The sequence below is a fragment of the Neovison vison genome, chromosome 3, assembly GCF_020171115.1.
Source record: "Neovison vison isolate M4711 chromosome 3, ASM_NN_V1, whole genome shotgun sequence".
NCBI lineage: Eukaryota > Metazoa > Chordata > Mammalia > Carnivora > Mustelidae > Neogale > Neogale vison.
Window position 1 is genome coordinate 71,174,104 of NC_058093.1, and position 18,518 is coordinate 71,192,621.

The 18,518-nt window shown below is 35.1% G+C and overlaps 1 protein-coding gene across 5 annotated transcripts in view; it reads right to left on the minus strand.

The window, feature by feature from the left end:
• Positions 1-18,518, minus strand: part of ATF2 (activating transcription factor 2) — an 84,833-nt gene that overhangs the window by 12,647 nt on the left and 53,668 nt on the right. For all 5 annotated transcript variants that reach the window (XM_044242379.1, XM_044242380.1, XM_044242378.1 and 2 more), the window contains 2 exons: positions 8,212-8,361; positions 4,409-4,615 (listed from right to left, as the gene is read on the minus strand). In XM_044242379.1, coding sequence (XP_044098314.1) covers positions 4,409-4,615; positions 8,212-8,361 — 357 coding nt within the window. The remainder of the gene's footprint in view (positions 1-4,408; positions 4,616-8,211; positions 8,362-18,518) is intronic.

The following is an 18,518-nucleotide window of genomic DNA, read 5'->3' on the forward strand; positions in this document are numbered from 1 at the left end:
ATTAACTCTTAATATTCTGAAAATCAGAATCTGTCACTTTTTAAAATTGTTTTTATTTGATAACTAAAAAGCAACAAAAAATAAAAATCACTTATCCACTTGAAACAACAGAGAAAGTCATAATTGAAGGACCTTTCTTACCAAATCATTCATGTTCTCAATAGCCTCTTCACAACTTATTCCTGGTACATGTCATTCCTAAAATTCTACTTAAAATTTAGAGATTCGTTCCTAGACCAATTTCCTTATCTACACATTTGTCCACCTAACTATAAACCTTTTATTAATGAAACAGAGTTGTGCTATTTTAGTGTACACTATTTTTTTGAGTACTGAGCTGACATTCCCATGAGCTAGAATTAACCATTTTGTTTTTTAAAAAGATTTGTTATTTATTTGTCAGAGAGAGAGCAAGCACAAGCAGGGGTAGCGTCAGGCAGAGAAAGAAGCAGATTTGCCACTGAGCAAGGAGCCCGGTGCGGGATTTGATCCCTAGACCCTGAGACCATGACCCAAGCATGACCCAAGCAGAAGCAGACACGCAACCAAATAAGCCACTCAGGCGCCCCTAAAATTAACTATTTTAAAGTGAACAATTTAGTGGTATTCAGTACATTTACAGTGTTGTGCAGCCACCTCCCTCAAAATGATTATAAAATACTTCTGTCAGTCCAGAGTAAAACTTCTTACCCATTAACCAGTTTCTATTTTCTACCACCCTTCCTCCTGCCCTCATTCCTGGCAACCATCAATCTACATTTATCTCTATGAACTTCTCTCTTGATATTTTCCTTTTTTTTTCTCACAGAAAGAGAGAGAATCTCAAGCAGACACGACACCCACATGGAAAATGATGTGGGGCTCGATCTCACTACCCTCAGATCATGATCTGAGCCCAAATCAAGAGTCTGCACTTAACTGAGCCACCCAGGCACCCCCTTCTAGATATTTCATATAAACAGAGTCATAGGTGGCTTTGTTTCTGGCTTCTTTCATTTAAGGAAAAATGTTCTGAGTTCATCCACATTCTAGCATGTTCATCCACATTCACTCCTTTTTATGGCTAAATAATATTCTATTGTATATACATACCATAATTTATCTATTCATCTACTGATGGACATTTGGGTTGTTTTCAACAACTTTCTTTTTATCCCTAACAATATATTCTAATTTTCCAGGTTAACACCTACATATGAACTTCATTTTCTTCTTTCACAAAAGTATTTTAAAGAGCATCTCTTAGGGGATGCTGGGTGGGCTCAGTTAAGCATCCGACCCTTGATTTCTGCTCAGGTCATGATCTCAGAGTCATGGGATTGAGCTCTCCATCAGGATCTGTGCTCACTGTGGAGTTTCCTTGTCTCTCTCCCTCTGCACCTACCTCCATGCTCTCTCTCTCAAATAAATAAATAAAATCTTAAAAAAAAAATAACATCATTTCATATACTGAAATTCTGATATGCATTTCTAAAATTAAAAACGCTTTATCTTACCATGATTCCATCATCACTTAGTTTTCAATGATTAAAGATACAGATTTTACTTTTCTGTTTGTAATTTGAGGTATTAACTAATGTTATATTCAACTATAGAGCTTAATTTAGGAATTTCTTGAATTTGACTTCTATTTATTTATTTATTTATTTAAAAAATATTTTATTTATTTATTTGTCAGAGAGAGGGAGAGCGAGCGAGCACAGGCAGACAGAGAGGCAGGCAGAGGCAGAGGCAGAGGGAGAAGCAGGCTCCCTGCCGAGCAAGGAGCCCGATGCGGGACTCGATTCCAGGACGCTGGGATTATGACCTGAGCCGAAGGCAGCTGCTTAACCAACTGAGCCACCCAGGCGTCCCGAATTTGACTTCTATTTAAAAGTTTCATGTTGGAGGGTGCCTGGGTGGCTCAGTGGGTTAATCCTCTGCCTTCGGCTCAGGTCATGATCTCAAGGTCCTGGGATCGAGTCCCGCATCGGGCTCTCTGCTCAGCGGGGAGCCTGCTTCCTCCTCTCTCTCTGCCTGCCTCTCTGCCTACCTGTGATTTCTCTCTTTGTGTGTCAAATAAATAAAAATATTTAATAAATAAATAAATAAATAAATAAATAAAAGTTTCATGTTGGAAATGGTGTGTTGGTAACTTTTATCTAGATGATAAATCCTGCCTTTATTCCTCCAATCAAGAAATGTCTACCAAGATTAAATACAAAAATATATTTTACAATAGTAACATTTAATCATAGTTTGTATGGTGGAAAAAACAGGAGATGAATGAAACAAAGATTATATTTATCCTGAATACTGAAATTTTCAAGGTTTTCTGAAATAACAAAGCACTGCTGCTATTAGTAATGATGACCAGGGTTGTAATACAATTACGGAAATAGCAGTTATCTCATGAAAGCTGTTAATATTGCCATGACTTGGGTCAAAGCAGAAAACTGGCCCACCTAAAGTTAAAGAATATCCTGTAAATGATACTATATATTTCTATACCCCTGTACAGTAGTTTTCAAATATTTTTACTTCTTAAAAAGGACAATAAGCCAAATTACAAAGGAAAATATTGATAAATTTGAGATTCAAAATTTATGTATTTAAAAATACTTGCATTCATTTTAACTCAACTGAATTATGCAAAAAATCCTCAGGGAAGTAGAATCAACAGGTACTTATCTCTATTCTATGGGTAAAGCTATTGAGGCTAAGAATGACAACTAAAAAATAGCCAAGTCATTCAGAATAGTAATTTTGTTAAGAACACAAAAGAAAAAAAAATAGATGCACCTAAATCATTTTGTTAATGTAACATGAGTATTTGAAAATTTACACTAGTAATTCATAATCTAAGAGATACCTGGCAAAGAATAGCCGTTTTTTGAGCATAAATAAAGTAGTAGCTATAATCTGTTTCATTTTATTTAAGAGGGAAAATATCAGAAGTTTTTTTCCTAAGTAGTTATGAAAATAGTTCTTGAATAAGAATTTATCAGATGATGGTAAGACAATATTTTTAAAAAATACCCTAGAGTGTGTGTGTGTGTGTCTATCTGTGATGTGATAAATTATGTTTAAATTTTTTCTAAATGGTTAAAATAAAATGGCTAAAAATAAATTTTTGCAAGACAATTTACTTGTTCTAGAGCTTATGCATCAAGATCTAAAGCACAATATAGAATTTTAAAAGATGACTGCCTCACATATAAAACAATTTTTATAAAATTTACCTTAGTAAGTGCTATGTCTGATATTAAAAACTTTTTCCTATGCATTTAAACAGACGTTTATATTGGTGACATCCTTAAAGATAGATTTAACAAATCAGCAAGTCTCAACATCAATTATGATTATATGGAAAGATTCATTTTTCACTGGGAATGGCTAATTCAGAAGACTGACCAGTAATGACTACAACTCATTAACATCCTTTTTCTAGCTGATGCTCATCAACTGGTAGTTTCCAGGATTTTCCTGGAGAATATTCACAACATTAAAACAAAACAAAAGCGGGGAGCACCTGGGTGGCCCATTAAGTTAAGCCTTTCACTCTTGATTTCGGCTCAGGTCATGATCTCAGAGTCCTGAGATCCAGCCCTATCTCACCGTGCTTAGTGGAGAGTCACTCAGGTTCTTGTCTCCTCCCTCTCTTGCTGCTCCTCCCCTAGTTCTCTTTCTTTCCACCCCTCCTTGCTAAAACGAATGAATGAATAAATAAATAAATCTTTAAACAAAACAAAAATAAAAGGAAGAAAGGAAGAAAGAAAAAGCAGAATGAAGGAAATAATCTTAGTGCTCTCTGACACCATTAACAGAAATCTTAGCATAAGACTGAAAAAGGAGTCTTAAAACCTTTTTATCCCATGAGGCTCTTAAGAAACCCATCTGGGGCACAATGGCAGGGAGTATGAAGTGATTTTTTACTGCCACTGGCCATACTGTATCTGTTCTGTGGATAATTAGAGCCCTTCAGTTTCCAAAGCTGTCAATCTGACATTTTTTCTAAGCACTACATTCACTCTAAATAAACAAAATTTATAATTCAAAGAACCAAAGAACTTAAAAATATTACTAAAGCAACTTCACAGTTGTGATACAAACCAAAAAAACTAGAAAAGTGAAATACCAGTGACAGTTTAAATTTTAAGATTCTTTGAATTTTATATACCACAACTTTATAAGGTTTAAGCCAGATAACTGGCTTAAAAACTTACATCTAACATTTCCTTATTGTGTCAGTGTTGCAAGTTTTGAATGACTTCATCTCATTATTCAAATAGGTTTATAGAACTATGCTTTACTGTAGATTCCATAGACACCCAATACTGTGTGTTAAAATGTCTGGATGGCTAACTGGAAAAAACAGGAAGTTCACAATTATTAAAAATAAGACCAAATTTACATATATGCACCATACCTGCAGTTGACCATTTAATGAACTCAAGTCTTCTGCTTTCTTCTCTAAAGACTGAACCCAGACTTTCCTTTTCTGTCGGCATCGTGAAGCAGCTGCTCTATTTCGCTCTAGAAATTTCCTCCTTTTTTCATCAGGATCTTCATTAGCTGCTCTTCTTCGACGACCACTCGTATTCTGGGTCTGTGGAGTTGTGTGAGCTGGAGAAGCCTGTAATAAACATAAATGGAAGCTTTTTATGTTTGTATATAATGAGTGAGAACATGGGTAGTAGTAAAGAGTGGCAGAAGAGGAAGATCTACTAATTTTGTTTACTAAGTCTCACTGTATAGATCAATATTTTGAGATGACATGAAATATCACCCTGTGCTTTAACAAATTCTTTGAAATAAATAAGTACTGCTAAAATAAGATTCTCATTAATTCATTATCACAGTGAATATATTTCAAGTTTGTGTAGCATTTCATTTATACAGAAATAAAATGAAGGGGCTCCTGGGTGGCTCAGTGGGTTAAGCCTCTGCCTTCGGCTCGGGTCATGATTTCAGGGTCTGGGGATCGAGCCCGGCATCGGGCTCTCTGCTCAGTGGGGAGCCTCTTCCCCACCTCTCTCTGCTCGCCTCTATGCCTGCTTGTGAACTCTCTCTCTCTCTCTCTCTGTGAAATAAATAAATAAATAAAATCTTAAAAAAGAAAAAAAAAAAAAGAAATAAAATGAAGAAGTTGAAAATGCAATACAAATGAACATGTATAGATCTTATATTTTTCCAAGTGTACTTTTTAACATTATGGTATAATTCAGTCCTTTGAAAAATTATAAAGTACTAAAGTAAAAAAATTTAATAATTTACTTAATTCACTATGAAAAATCATTTACTTGCTATTTTTTAAATACAATTTTAAAAATAAAAAATAGTAAAATTTTCTCTTAAAAATTGGTTTCTTTAAAATTGAGTAAAAAGTTGAAGAGTAAAAGTACAGTAGTGCCCCCTTATCAGCAGGGGATATGTTCTAGGACTCCTGTGGATGCCTGAAACCATGGACAGTACTGAACCCAATATGTTTTTTCCTATGCATAGATACCTATTACAAAGCTTAATTTATAAATTAAGTATAGTAAGAGATCAACACTAACTAATAATAAAATAGAACAATTATAACAATATACTGTAATAAAAGTTATGTGAATGACCTGGTCTTTCTCACTTTTAAAATATTGTACTATACTCACACCCTTCTTCTTGTGATATGAGATAAAATGCCTATGTCATGATGAGTGCTGTGAAGTGTGTAAGCTTGAGGATTCACAGACTTGTACCCCTGGAGCAAATAATACATTATATGTTAATTTAAAAAAATGCCTATGTTATGATGTGAAGTGAGGTGAATGATAAAGGCATTACGGTAGTGCTAGGCTACTAATTACCCTTCTAACAATCTGTCAGAAGGAGGATCATCTACTTCTGGACTACGGCTGACCATGAAAAACTGAAACCTTGGGAGCTAAACTGCAGGTAAGAGGGAATTACCACATGTACATATTTTGGTATACTCAGCTTTTCTTCCGTTTTTGAGATTTAGGGTCAGCTTCATGTGTTTATTGATGTTCATTCTCCTGGTTGGCAGAATTCCACAGGAGTCCAGATTTTAATTTTTATTGGTTCCCCTTGCTCCTCAACACATCAGCCTAGTTATTTCAGATCAGCCAAAGTCAGTTTCCAGTCACTAGTGATACTGTCTAGCATCTGGGATTATAGAACAGTATGTCGAAGCCTCTCTCAAATCCCAAAATTGTGCCACAGAACACTTGAACTTGGGAGACAGGAAATAAACCCTTGGAAATACTGCAAAGGAAATGGCACTTTGTGACCAAAGGCACATGACCCAAGGAAGCCTGAAAACAATCTTTTACCTATAAGTATATTCCAAAATGGGGTGAATAAACAAAACTTCTAACTTCTCCTTATCTACATAATACACAAAAATCTTATATATAAGCTCAATGCAAGTTCCGCAGGGAAATCACCAAACTACTTCTCACTCTACAAACTCCAAAAAACATACATTATCATTTAATTCCTTTTCCAAATAACTAGGATTAAAAATTATCAGGGCAATTTGATTTATACTGTATTTTAATTGTAATAAAGATTAAGTATTAAATTAGATCATTTCTTTTACATACATAATTGTAAGTTAATCTTTTAGAAAAGTTTCTATGGCTTGCTTTAAGAATGGCAACCTTGAAATATTCTCTTTTCTTCATCCTCTTAACTTATTGATAATAGCAGTTTTTATTTTGTCTATTACTCATTTGGCTGAATAGGAAAGAACAGATTTGTTTTTTTTAATTGACAACTCAGTTATTACACAAATACTAATCACAAGTATTACAAGCGAAACTAATACAGTTATGTTTGTATATTTTTACACCTAACAAGAATTTAGGGCCACTTAAAAAACATGTATTCTTCCTCCTCTCCCTCTTTCCATTGATTCATTCATTTCTCATTATTAAAAAGAACAGAGGGAGTACCCAGAAAGGAGTGATACAACAGTAAACAAACATAAAGTCCCGCCTTCAAGAAGCTCCCATCCAATACAAAGATATAAATAAAAATTAGATCCAGGTGAAATTTAGTTACTATAAATAAATAATATATTCATTTTAAATAAATTTTAAAGATATAAAAACCACACATAGCTCACAGACCATAGGAAAAAAACACCCATGGCCTGGATTTGGGCCCTGAGTCAGATTGCTAATCTCTGAATTATGACATTAAAACATACACACTTATTTTCCTTCTCTCTTTCTCCAAGTTGTTTAATGGATGACTACCACAACTACATTCCACTTTATTATTTATTACTTTAAAGATTTTATTTATTTATTTGACAGAGAGACATAGTGAGAGAGGGAACATAAGCAGGAGAGTGGGAGAGGGAGAAGCAGGCTTCCTGCTGAGCAGGGAGCCCGATGTGGGACTCCTGGGATCATGACCTGGGCCAAAGGCAGACACCTAACAACTAAGTCACCCAGGCGTGCCTACATTCCACTTTATTCTAAGTTTTGTGAAGATAAAATACAATTATCTAAAAAGTTACAATTATGAGGCAACCTAAAACTTGCCATTTACCTGTTTCTTTAATTGCAAAGTTTTGCTTTTTAATGCCAATGCTAGTATTATGTATCTTTAAGTACCTTTTATCTTAAAAGTTCTAGAGTTCTAAAACATTTAGCAGAAATACAGTAATCATTCCATGTAGAAATGCATTATAGACATAACAGACATGGACTATAGACATCAGCCATCTAATATGCAGTCACAAACTGGAAATAAATGAAAAGGACCTCCAACATAAACAGTTTCCATAAGGTATATATAATCCACTCCTTCAGCAATGTTTCTCAGATTTTAATCTAAGAATCATTTGATTTATGTTAGTAATGTAATAAACACACACACATGCATACATTATTTGCTGAATACAATCAACAAAAAAAATGATTTAAAAAGTATCAATGGATATTTATGCCATGTCAGGCCAAGAAACACAGACACTCACAGAAGCATTTACACGGTATCTTGATCAGTAACAACTGCCTATCTTATTTATTTACTTATTTATTTGGGGTTATCAATACATTTATACTGAACTACCTTTTCCCAAGGTTTCTGGTATATTTTGGAATTATGACCAGAAATAATTTTTTTCGAAGTATATATAATGGTCATTTAAATTATACTGTATTTGTTTCTTAAAGGATGATAAAGTACTAATGATAAAAACAACACACATACCGGAGTTTCTGTAGTGGATGTAGCTGGCTGTTGTAATGACTGTGGTCTTGATTCCTCTGACTGAGTTCTAACCAATCCGCTACCATGACCTTTGACAGTATCACCATTGGTAACTGGAGGATGTTGCTGGGTCAAAGCAGCTTTTAATCTCTGAAATGCAAACACCAATTAAAAGAAAAGTTTGCTGCTTTCCAACTCCCAACATATTCTTTGGTTAACAACAACAAAATATTTGTTACGGAATGCAAGAATATATTTGGCTTTAAAATTAGTTTTATCATTACAAATAGTAAGATAAACACTTTGAGAAGCTTTCCTGAGTCTGTCTAGCACTACTAGAGGATTTTACACTTTGTTGTTCCCTAACAAATTTCGAGAAAAGAGTGAAAAATAAAAACACTGTTGACTGAAAATATTTAGCTCTGCTTAACTAAAATAAGCACACAAGTTAATTACGTACACTTTCACCTATTTTCTCCTACTTCATTCTTTTATCTCCATCTTCCCAGGCTCCGTCTACATCTTAAACCTAAACCTCTTCCAAATTTGCGCCTAACTGATCTCTGCCTGATAGTCTGATGTCAGTGCCTGTTTGGTCAACAACTGATGTTGCATTTTTTTTAGGCCCCTATATTAACTGTCAGACTGAACCTCCTCCTAGAACGTACAGTTAGGTTTGCCTCCATTATGTCTTCCCTGTCTCCAGTAAGATGATTTAGTCTACCCCCTCTACTATGTTCCATTTGCCAGTTAACTTAATTGTTCCTGATCCACTGTCAGAGTATGAATAACCTAGTGTTAGGAGACCCTAAACATTTATGGGCTATCTCTTAATAAAGATGCAATTTGCATAAAGCTTATTTATTCTACTAGCAAAAAGGCATTATATGTGAATAACTTATCTCCTCAACCAGACACTAAGCTCTTTCTTTTTTGGGGCGAGGGGAGGTAAGATTTTGAGTTAGTAAGCTCTTTCAAGAACAGAGATTGCCTTATCTTTCTCTGCACCACTTTTAAGCAACTGATAAACTGATCTGCTACATAACTGAGCAACACATGTATTTGTTAACTGACAGAAATTGGATTCTTTGGCGAAAATGGCACAAGTGATATTTGGGGTAGTTTTATTGTTAAAAAATATATAAACATGTAATAATTAGCATAAGATAATCATACTGTAATATCTTAGAAATGAAAGGGAACTGAAAGACCTGGGACTATTATTGCTGATATTGTTCTTAATAAATGAGATGTAGTCCTTAAGCCCAAAATAAAGTTTTGTCACAAAATTTGATACAGGTAGGAAAGAGAGAAGAGCTTCTGAAAGAGGCCCCCAGATGACATTAGTACAACTGCTTTCACTTACTTCAACTAAAAACAACTAAGAAAATTGTACAACTATCCCCAAATTTATAATTTCTTTGATTTTATTTATGTATATCTCCTTACCATTTTTAAGTGATCCAGACCTCTGAAAAACTAAAGCATACTGCTACTCATTGTAGATTCTGGGTATCATTTTAAAAACAAGTCAGTCAGTAGTTTAAAAAACAAGTTTATTGGGGTGCCTGGGTGGCTCAGTCAGTTAAGTATCTGCTTTCAGCCCAGGTCATGATTCCAGGATCCTGATACAGAGGACCTATACTGGGCTCCCTGCTCAGTGGGGAGCCTGCCCTCCCCACCCCGTGTTCCCGCTCTCTCAAATAATAAAATCTTAAAAAAAAAAATTTACTGAGGTGTAAGTTACATATAAGTAAGAAATCTTTTTTGTGCATAGCTCTAGAGTTTTAACAAGTGCATTGTGTTGTGTAACCACCCTACAATCAGGATACAGAACAGTACTACTATTCCCCCGAATTCCCTTACACTTCTTTCCTCTCAGCCCCGCCCCAGCCCCTAGAAACCACTAATCTGTTTTCTGATCCCCAAAGTTTTGCCTTTTCTAAAATGTCATATAAATGGAATTATACAATGTTAACAGCCTTTTGAATTTGGCTTCTTCCTTTCAGCATAATGCACTTGAAATTCATCCTTGTTATCAGTATTTTTTCAATGAGTTTCTACTAGGACAGTGCCCCTACTTTAGAGATTAAGAAACCAGAGATCATTTGCCCAAGGTCACAGAAATAGCTAAGATGAAGAAAACTGAGACACTTATAACTGATTGGATAATATGGACATGTGTGGATTAAACTAAAGTTAAATAATGGATTAAAGGAGTAGTTGGCTGCAACCAGAACTACTACTTAGGCAAAGTGGTCAAAGAACTCAAAATAGAGTTTGAAAGTGCAGATCATTATAAATAGAACAAAGGAGGAAAATCAGGGGAGGTGGTCAGTCTGCATAATTAAATCTTTTAAAAACAGCATGTTACACATCAAAATACAGTAAACAGCATCCAGTCTATAGTGTTAGGTTACAGGGCTTTCACTTCTGGATATAAAATGTGTATAAATATAAGTAGCAGTTGAGATGTGAAGCTTGGTAAATTATGTGTTGATAAAACATTTTTAAGTCCTTAGGTAGAAAACATAGAACTGAAGAGCATTTAAAGTTTTATAGTGAAGAGCTTAACTCTTAGAATTAATGAAATACAGTAACTGCACATAGGGGAGTCTGAAGTACATAAACATCACTCTCTTGAATAATCTTTAGTAGGGCAAGTTACTACCTTATAGAGCACTTAAAAAGCAGCATCAGTATTCATTCATTATCCTCTCTTGACTGCCCTAGTGTATACAGTACTCACCCAGTGAGGAAGCTCTAATGTTTGCTCCATGCTGTTACATTGATTACAATGGGTCTGACTTAGAAAGTGTGCCACTGGGTACAAAATTTAAGAAAAAGATTTTCAAGGGTTAATTTACCCTGTTCTGAACTGCACATATATATGTATTTTAAAAATCAGTAAAAAAAACAGACATACACTAAAAAATTAAGAATGGGTTAGGTGAAAAAAAGATGTCACTAAATATGAGGATTCATGAAAATTTTATAATAAAAGGGTATCTACAATCCACCCATATATATTTGTCAAAGACAGTTTAAAGAACGACAAATAGTGTGGTTCAAAAATATCAATGAAAACATATATAAATACCATGGATATTTTTTTCCAGCAGAATTTTGGAACTAGAAGATATACTGATGATCAATTAGTCCAATCAGCAGCTTACAGACAGACAAACTAAGGTCCAAAGAGTGAATGAAGTTACTTCCCAGAATCAAAGAGTAAGTTAGAAGCAGAGCAAGGACAGATATTCTGCTAACTCCTAATTCATTGAACACATCTTCGAAGTTTTGCCAAACTAGAGTTTTTGCCTATATGAAGTATTCTAAGTAGATCAGCAGTCAATAAGATACTTCTCTCCATACAGAAATTTAATATAATAAAAAGATTGAGATCCACAATGTCTGTATTCCCAATATGCATAATTAAAGCTTAAGCATAATTTTAATTTTAAACTACAGACATTATTGGAAAGAAAACTAAAAATCATTATTACTATATTTCTAAGCAGACTAGTGTTTTAATGTTTGGAATTAACTTTTAGCAACGTAAAATTCAACTACTACATTGAAAACTTTTTTCTTAGATATAAACTGTGTCAGAGAATGAATAGTTCATTGTGCTGACCGATACTACTTCCTCATTTTAAGAAGTAATCTGCTAAAAATAATTTGCTATTCAAACTCTAGGTTATATTTCACACTCCTGAAAACAAATTTTATCACATCTGTCAAAACTTAGTAGGAACAAACTACTCCATCATAGTTCAAAGAAAAAACATAATGTTCTCTAGAAACAATTTATGAAAAAGTCAGATCCATATTTCATATGTGCCACAAAAGCTCATCAGAGTAATAACCCTCCTTCTCCTGGGTGTTATCCTACCATCTGCTGCTCTATTACTTATCTTTATTTTGCAACTAATTAACAGCATAATCTTCTAAATTCAGCAAGTTAATTATCATTATTGTGGTCTTTGCAGCATCATCAGTCCTCATGAAGCCTTGTCTCCCCACCCCCAGAGAACATATGAAAATGAAGTGGGTTGTGAGAGAGTCTGTTTCTTTGGAGTGGGCTCATTAGGTGTTTGCTGATTAGCCTGGCATGCAGAGGCAGGTCAGAAGAATTCTGCTGAACATGAGGTTCCATGCAGGGCCCAACTAAGTTAATGTAGGTTTCTGAACAGTTGCCAAGATGCCCTCTGTCAGCTCTCAGTAGAAACCCCCTGCAGAAAACCTACTGGCTACCCACTGTGTGCAAAGGTATTTCTCTGTTTGTCACACAAGACTTAAAGGAACGACTGTGCAGAATGCTACCAAAATACTTTATTAAATCTTAACAAAACTCCTAGATGGTTAATATTTTCTTATTCAGACAAGTTGCTTTTTGATTACAAATATTACATAAGAAAGTTGTTACATTACAAGAGTAACACAGATGGAAACTATCTATTGTTTACATGCTTAATGACAAAACCCCTAAACCTAAATTTGGTGAGGTCCACAGCAATTCTTTGGAAGACAGTAGATGCTAGGAATTTTTCTGTAGTATTAACAAATACTACATAATCTTGTATTCATGGATCCTCACCTACACTTCTTTTTCTTACCACATTCTCACTTTCCCAAAGACTTAAAAGTTCTAACCAAAAAAACCTGCTCTGAAGAAATTTCTTTAGCAATAAAAGGACCCATTTCAATATCTATAGTAGACACAAACAATGCATATTTGTCTACCTATAAGCACTAGACATCTGAAAATCAGGGTCCCATAAAAGCATCCCTGGTTATCTTAGGATACAAGTAAGTTTCTCTTCAGCTATAGTGTGCTAGTCATTCCTGCGTTCTAATGCCATTTCTCCTACATGACTTATTTTTTAATGTATCTTTCACTGTATTTAATTTTATTTCCAGTGTAGTTAACAGACAGTAATATATTCATTTCAGTGAATACTGAACACAGTACAACAGTACAACACAGTGATTCAACAATTCCATTTTTGCTCCGTGTTCATCTAGATAAGTGTACTCTCAATAGCCTTCACCTATTTCACCCTCTGCCTCTTCTCACTGGTAACCATTAGTTTGTTCTTTGTAGTTAAGAATCTGTTTTTGGGTTTGTCCTTTTTCTTTATTCATTTTTTTGTTTCTTAAATTCCACATATGAGTGAAATCATACGGTGTTTGTCTTTCTCTGATCATCTTATATTGCTTAGCATTATACCCTCTAGATCTTTCATACTGTTGGAAAAGGTAAGATTTCATTCTTTATATGGCTGAGTAATATTCCATTGTATATACATACCATTTCTTTATCCATTCATCTACTGATGGGTACTTAGGCTGCTTCCATAATTTGGCTCTTGTAACAATAATGCTGCAATAAACAAAGGGGTGCATATATCCCTTTCAATTAGGGTTTCTGTATTTTTTGGGGTAAATGCTTAGTAGTGAGACTACTTGATCAAAGGGTAGTACTATTTTTAATTTTTTGAGGAACCTTCATACTGGCTTCTACAGTAGCTGCCCCAGCTTGCATTCCTGCCAACAATGCATGAGGTTGCCCTTTTCCCTACATTCTTGCCAACTTGTTTCTTGAGTTTTGGATTTTAGACCTCCTGACAGGTGTAAGGTGGTATCTCGTTTTGGTTTTGATTTGCATTTCCCTGATGATGAATGACATTGAGTATCTTTTCATGTGTCTCTTGGCCAGCTGTATGTCTTCTTCAGCGAAATGTCTGTTCACATCTTCTGCCCATTTTTAAGCTGGATTATTGATTATTTGTCTTTTTTTGGTGTTGTGTAGGTTCTTGATATATTTTGGATGCCAAGCCTTTATCAGATTTGTCACTTGCAAATATTTTCTCCCAATCAGTAGGCTTTTTGTTTTGTTGGTTTTCTTTGGTGTGCAGAAGGTTTAATTTTGATGTAGTTCTAATAATTTACTTTTGCTTTTGTTTTCTCTAGCCTCAGGAAACTTTAGAAAGATGTCCTTACAGTTAATGTCCTAGAAATCACTGCCTGTGCTCTCTTCTAGGATTTTTATGGCTTCAATTCTCACACTGAGGTCCTTAATCCATTTTGAGATTATTTTTATGTATGATGAAAGAAACTGGTCCAGTTTTGCCAGTATCATTTGTTGAAGAGACATCTCCCCAAAACATATTCTTGCCTCCTTTGTTGAAGATTAATTGACCATATAACTGTGGGTTTATTCCTGGGCTCTCCATTCTGTTCCATTGATCTGTTTACCTATTTCTGTGCCAGTACCATACTTTCTGATTACTATAGCTTCGTTATATAACTCCAAGTCTGGAATTGTGCCACCTTCAGTTTTGTTCTTTTTAAAAGCTGCTTTGGCAGAATGCCTGGGTGGCTCAGTTGGGCTCCCTGCTCAGTGGGAAGCATGCTTTTCCCTCTGCCTGTTGCTCCCCCTGCTTGTGTACTCTCTTTCTCTGACAAATAAATACATACACACACACACACATATATATTTAAAATATATATATATATGGGCTTTGGGGCGCCTGGGTGGCTCAGTTGGTTTTGCGACTGCCTGCAGTTCACGTCATGATCCTGGAGTCCTGGGATTGAGTCCCACATCAGGCTTGCTGCTCAGCATGGAGTCTGTTTCTCCCCCTGACCCTCTCCCCTCTCATGCTCTCTCTCTCTCAAGTAAATAAATACAATCTTTAAAGCAAACAAACAAACAAACTGCTTTGGCTATTGGGGTCTTTTGTGACTCCATACAAATTTTAGGATTGTTTTGTTGTAGTTCCATGAAAAATGTTGCTGGTATTTTGACAGGGATTGAATTAAATCTGCATATTGCTTTGGGCAGTATAGACATTTTTTTTTTTTTTAAGATTTTATTTATTTATTTGAGAGAGAGAGACAGTGAGAGAGAGCATGAGCGAGGAGAAGGTCAGAGAGCGAAGCAGACTCCCCATGGAGCTGGGAGTCCGATGTGGGACTCGATCCCCGGACTCCAGGATCACGCCCTGAGCCGAAGGCAGTCGTCCAACCAACTGCGCCACCCAGGCGTCCCGGGCAGTATAGACATTTTAACTGTAATTGTTTTTCCAATTATTGCATGAGCATGGAATGTCTTTCTGTTTGTTTACATCATCTTCAATTTCTTCAGTGCTTTATAGTTTTCAGAGTACAGGTCTTCCACCACTTTGGCTAAATTTATTCCTTGGTATTTTATTATTTTTGGAGTAACTGTAAATGGGATTGTTTTCTTATTTTCTCTTTCTGCTGCTTCATTATTAGTGTATAGAAATGCAATGGATTTCTGTACATTGATTTTGTATCCTGTGAACCCACTGAACTCATTCACTGTTAACAGTAGTTTTTTGGTGGTCTTTAGGGTTTTTTATATATAGCATCATGTCATCTACGAAGAGTGAAAAGTTGTACTTTCTTACTAATTTGGATGCCTTTTATTCCTTCCTCTTGTTTGCTGTGACTAGGACTTCTAGTACTGTGTTGAATAAAACTTGTCCTGTTCCTGACCTCACAGGAAAACCTCCCTGTTTTTCAACATTATGATGTCAGCTGTGGATTTTTCATATAAGAACTGTATAATGTTAAGGTATGTTCCCTCTAAACCTACTTTGTTGAGGGTTTTTATCACAAATCGATGTGGTCCTTTGTATATGCTTTTTCTGCATCTGTTGAAATGATCATAAGGCTTTTATCCTTTATTGATGTGATGTATCATACTGAATGATCTGCAAACGTTACACCACCCTTGCATCCCTGGAATAAATCCCACTTGATCACAGTGACTGATTTTTTTTTTAATGTATTACTGAATTTGATTTGCTAACATTTTGTTGAAGATTTTTATGTTTATGTTTATCAGAGATATCAGCCTGTAGTTCTCTTTTGTGTGTGTGTGTGTGTGTGTGTGGTGTCTTTACCTGGTTTTGGTAGCTGTGTGATACTGGCCTCCTAGAATGAATCTGGAAATTTTCCTTCCTCTTTTATTTTTTGGAGAAGTTTGAGAAGAAAAGGTTTTAACTCTTCTTTAAATGTTTGGTAGAACTCATCTGTGAAGCTGTGTGGTCCTGGACTTTTGTTTTTTGGGAGTTATTTGATTACTGATTCAATTTTATTGCTCGTAATCAGTCTGTTCAAATTTTCTGTCGCTTTCTGATTTGGGGGAGGTTATATTTCTAGGAACTTATCCATTTCTTCTAGGTTGCCCAGTTTGTTGACATACAATTTTTCATAATGTTCTTACAATCCTTTGTATTTCTGTGTGTCAGTTGTTATTTCTCTTTTGTTCCTGATTTTGAGTCTCCCCTTTCCCTTTTTGATGAGTCTGGCTACAGATTTATTAACTTTGTTGATCTTCTCAAAGAACCAGTTCCTGATTTCATTCATCTTTTTTTTTTTTTTTTAAATAGTTTCTATATCACTTATTTCAGCTCTAATCTTTTTATTTTCCTTTTTTCTGCTGGGTTTGGGTTTTGTTTGTTCTTTGTTTTCTAGCTCCTATAGGAGTAAGGTTATGTTATCTGAGATTTTTTTTGCTTCTAAATAGGTCAATATTGCTATAAACTTTCCTCTTAGAACTGCTTTTGCTGCTTCCCAAAGATTTTGGACCACTGCATTTTCATTTGTCTCCATGTCCTTTTTTTTTTTTTTTTTAACTTCCTCTTTGATTTGTTGGTTGACCCATTTGTTGTTTAGAAACACGTTATATTTGTGTTCTTTTCTGATTTTTTCTTGTGGTTGATTCCCAGTTTCATTACATTGTTGGAAAAGACTAATGGTGTAACTCTGATATTTTTGAATTTGAGACATATTTTGTAGCCTAATATATGATCTATTCTGTTCCAGTGCACTTGAAAAAAATGTGTATTCTATTTTATGATGAAATATTTTGAATATGCCTATTAAAACATCTGGTCCAATGTATCATTCAAAGCCAGTTTCCTGATTTTTAGTTTAGATGATCTGTCCATCGATGTAAGTGGGGTGTTAGAGTTCCCTACTATCACTGTATTACTATCAATTAGTTCCTTTATATTTGTTATTAATCATTTTATGTATTCGAGCGCTCCTATGCTGGGTGCATAAGTATTTATAATTGTTATGTCTTCTTGTTGAATCGTTCCTTTAATGATTATATAACATCCATATCTCTTGCTATAGTCTTTTTTTTTAAGTCTATTTTGTCTGATATAAGTATTGCTACCCCAGCATTCTTTTCACATCCATTTGCATGATAAATGTTTCTGCATCTTCTCCCTTCCAAACTGCATGTCTTTAGGTCTGAAGTGAGTCTCTTGTAGGCAGCATATAGATTGGTCTTGTTTTTTAATCCATTCTGTCACCCTATTTCTTTGATTGGAGCATTTAGTCCATTTACATTCAGAATATTAACTGATAGATATGTATTTCCTGGCATTCTGTCATTTGTTTTGTTTTTGTAGATCTTTTGTTTCTTTCTTCCCTTGTTCTCTTCTCTCACTGTAAGTTGGCTTTCTTTATGTTATACTTGGATTTCTTTCTCTTTTTGCATATCTACTATTGGTTTTTGATTTGTGGTTACCATTAGGTTTGTATATAACATCTTCTGAACCGCATGTCATTTTAGCAGAATCACTACTACACTATTTAGGTATGTATGTCATTAAGAGATTATGATGATATTGGTCAAATAAATCCTTAGGAGAGATGAAGAATCAAATGGGGAGGACGTTTAAATATTTTTAAAGAGTTGAAAACAAAAACAAAGCAAAATCCAACTCAAGCATGAAAGAAGAAATTATAAGTTTTACTGGTAGGGATAGCAGACTGGCAAACAGAAAAATTATTTAATGTGTAACATGAATCTAAGGGAGAAGATCTGGGAATCACTCATTTGGAGCGCATGGATTTGGAGTCCTATCACTGATGGAGAAGAGTCAAGTCCTGTGATCATTTTTCTGGTCATTAAGAAACCTACATACAGGGGCGCCTGGGTGGCTCAGTGGGTTAAAGCCTCTGCCTTTGGCTCGGGTCATGGTCCCAGGGTTCTGGGATCGAGCCCCACATCAGGCTCTCTGCTCGACGGGGAGCCTGCTTCCTCCTCTCTCTCTGCGTATCTCCTCTGCCTACTTGTAATCTGTCTGTCAAATAAATAAATAAAAATCTTTAAAAAAAAAAAAAAAGAAAAAGAAACCTACACACACACACTGGGATATGAGCCCAGTCTCAATTTCTTTAGTTGGGATGCTATAATTACTTCCTCATTGGCTAAGCTTTTTTTTTTTTAAGCTCCCTGGAGCTTATTAAGGTAA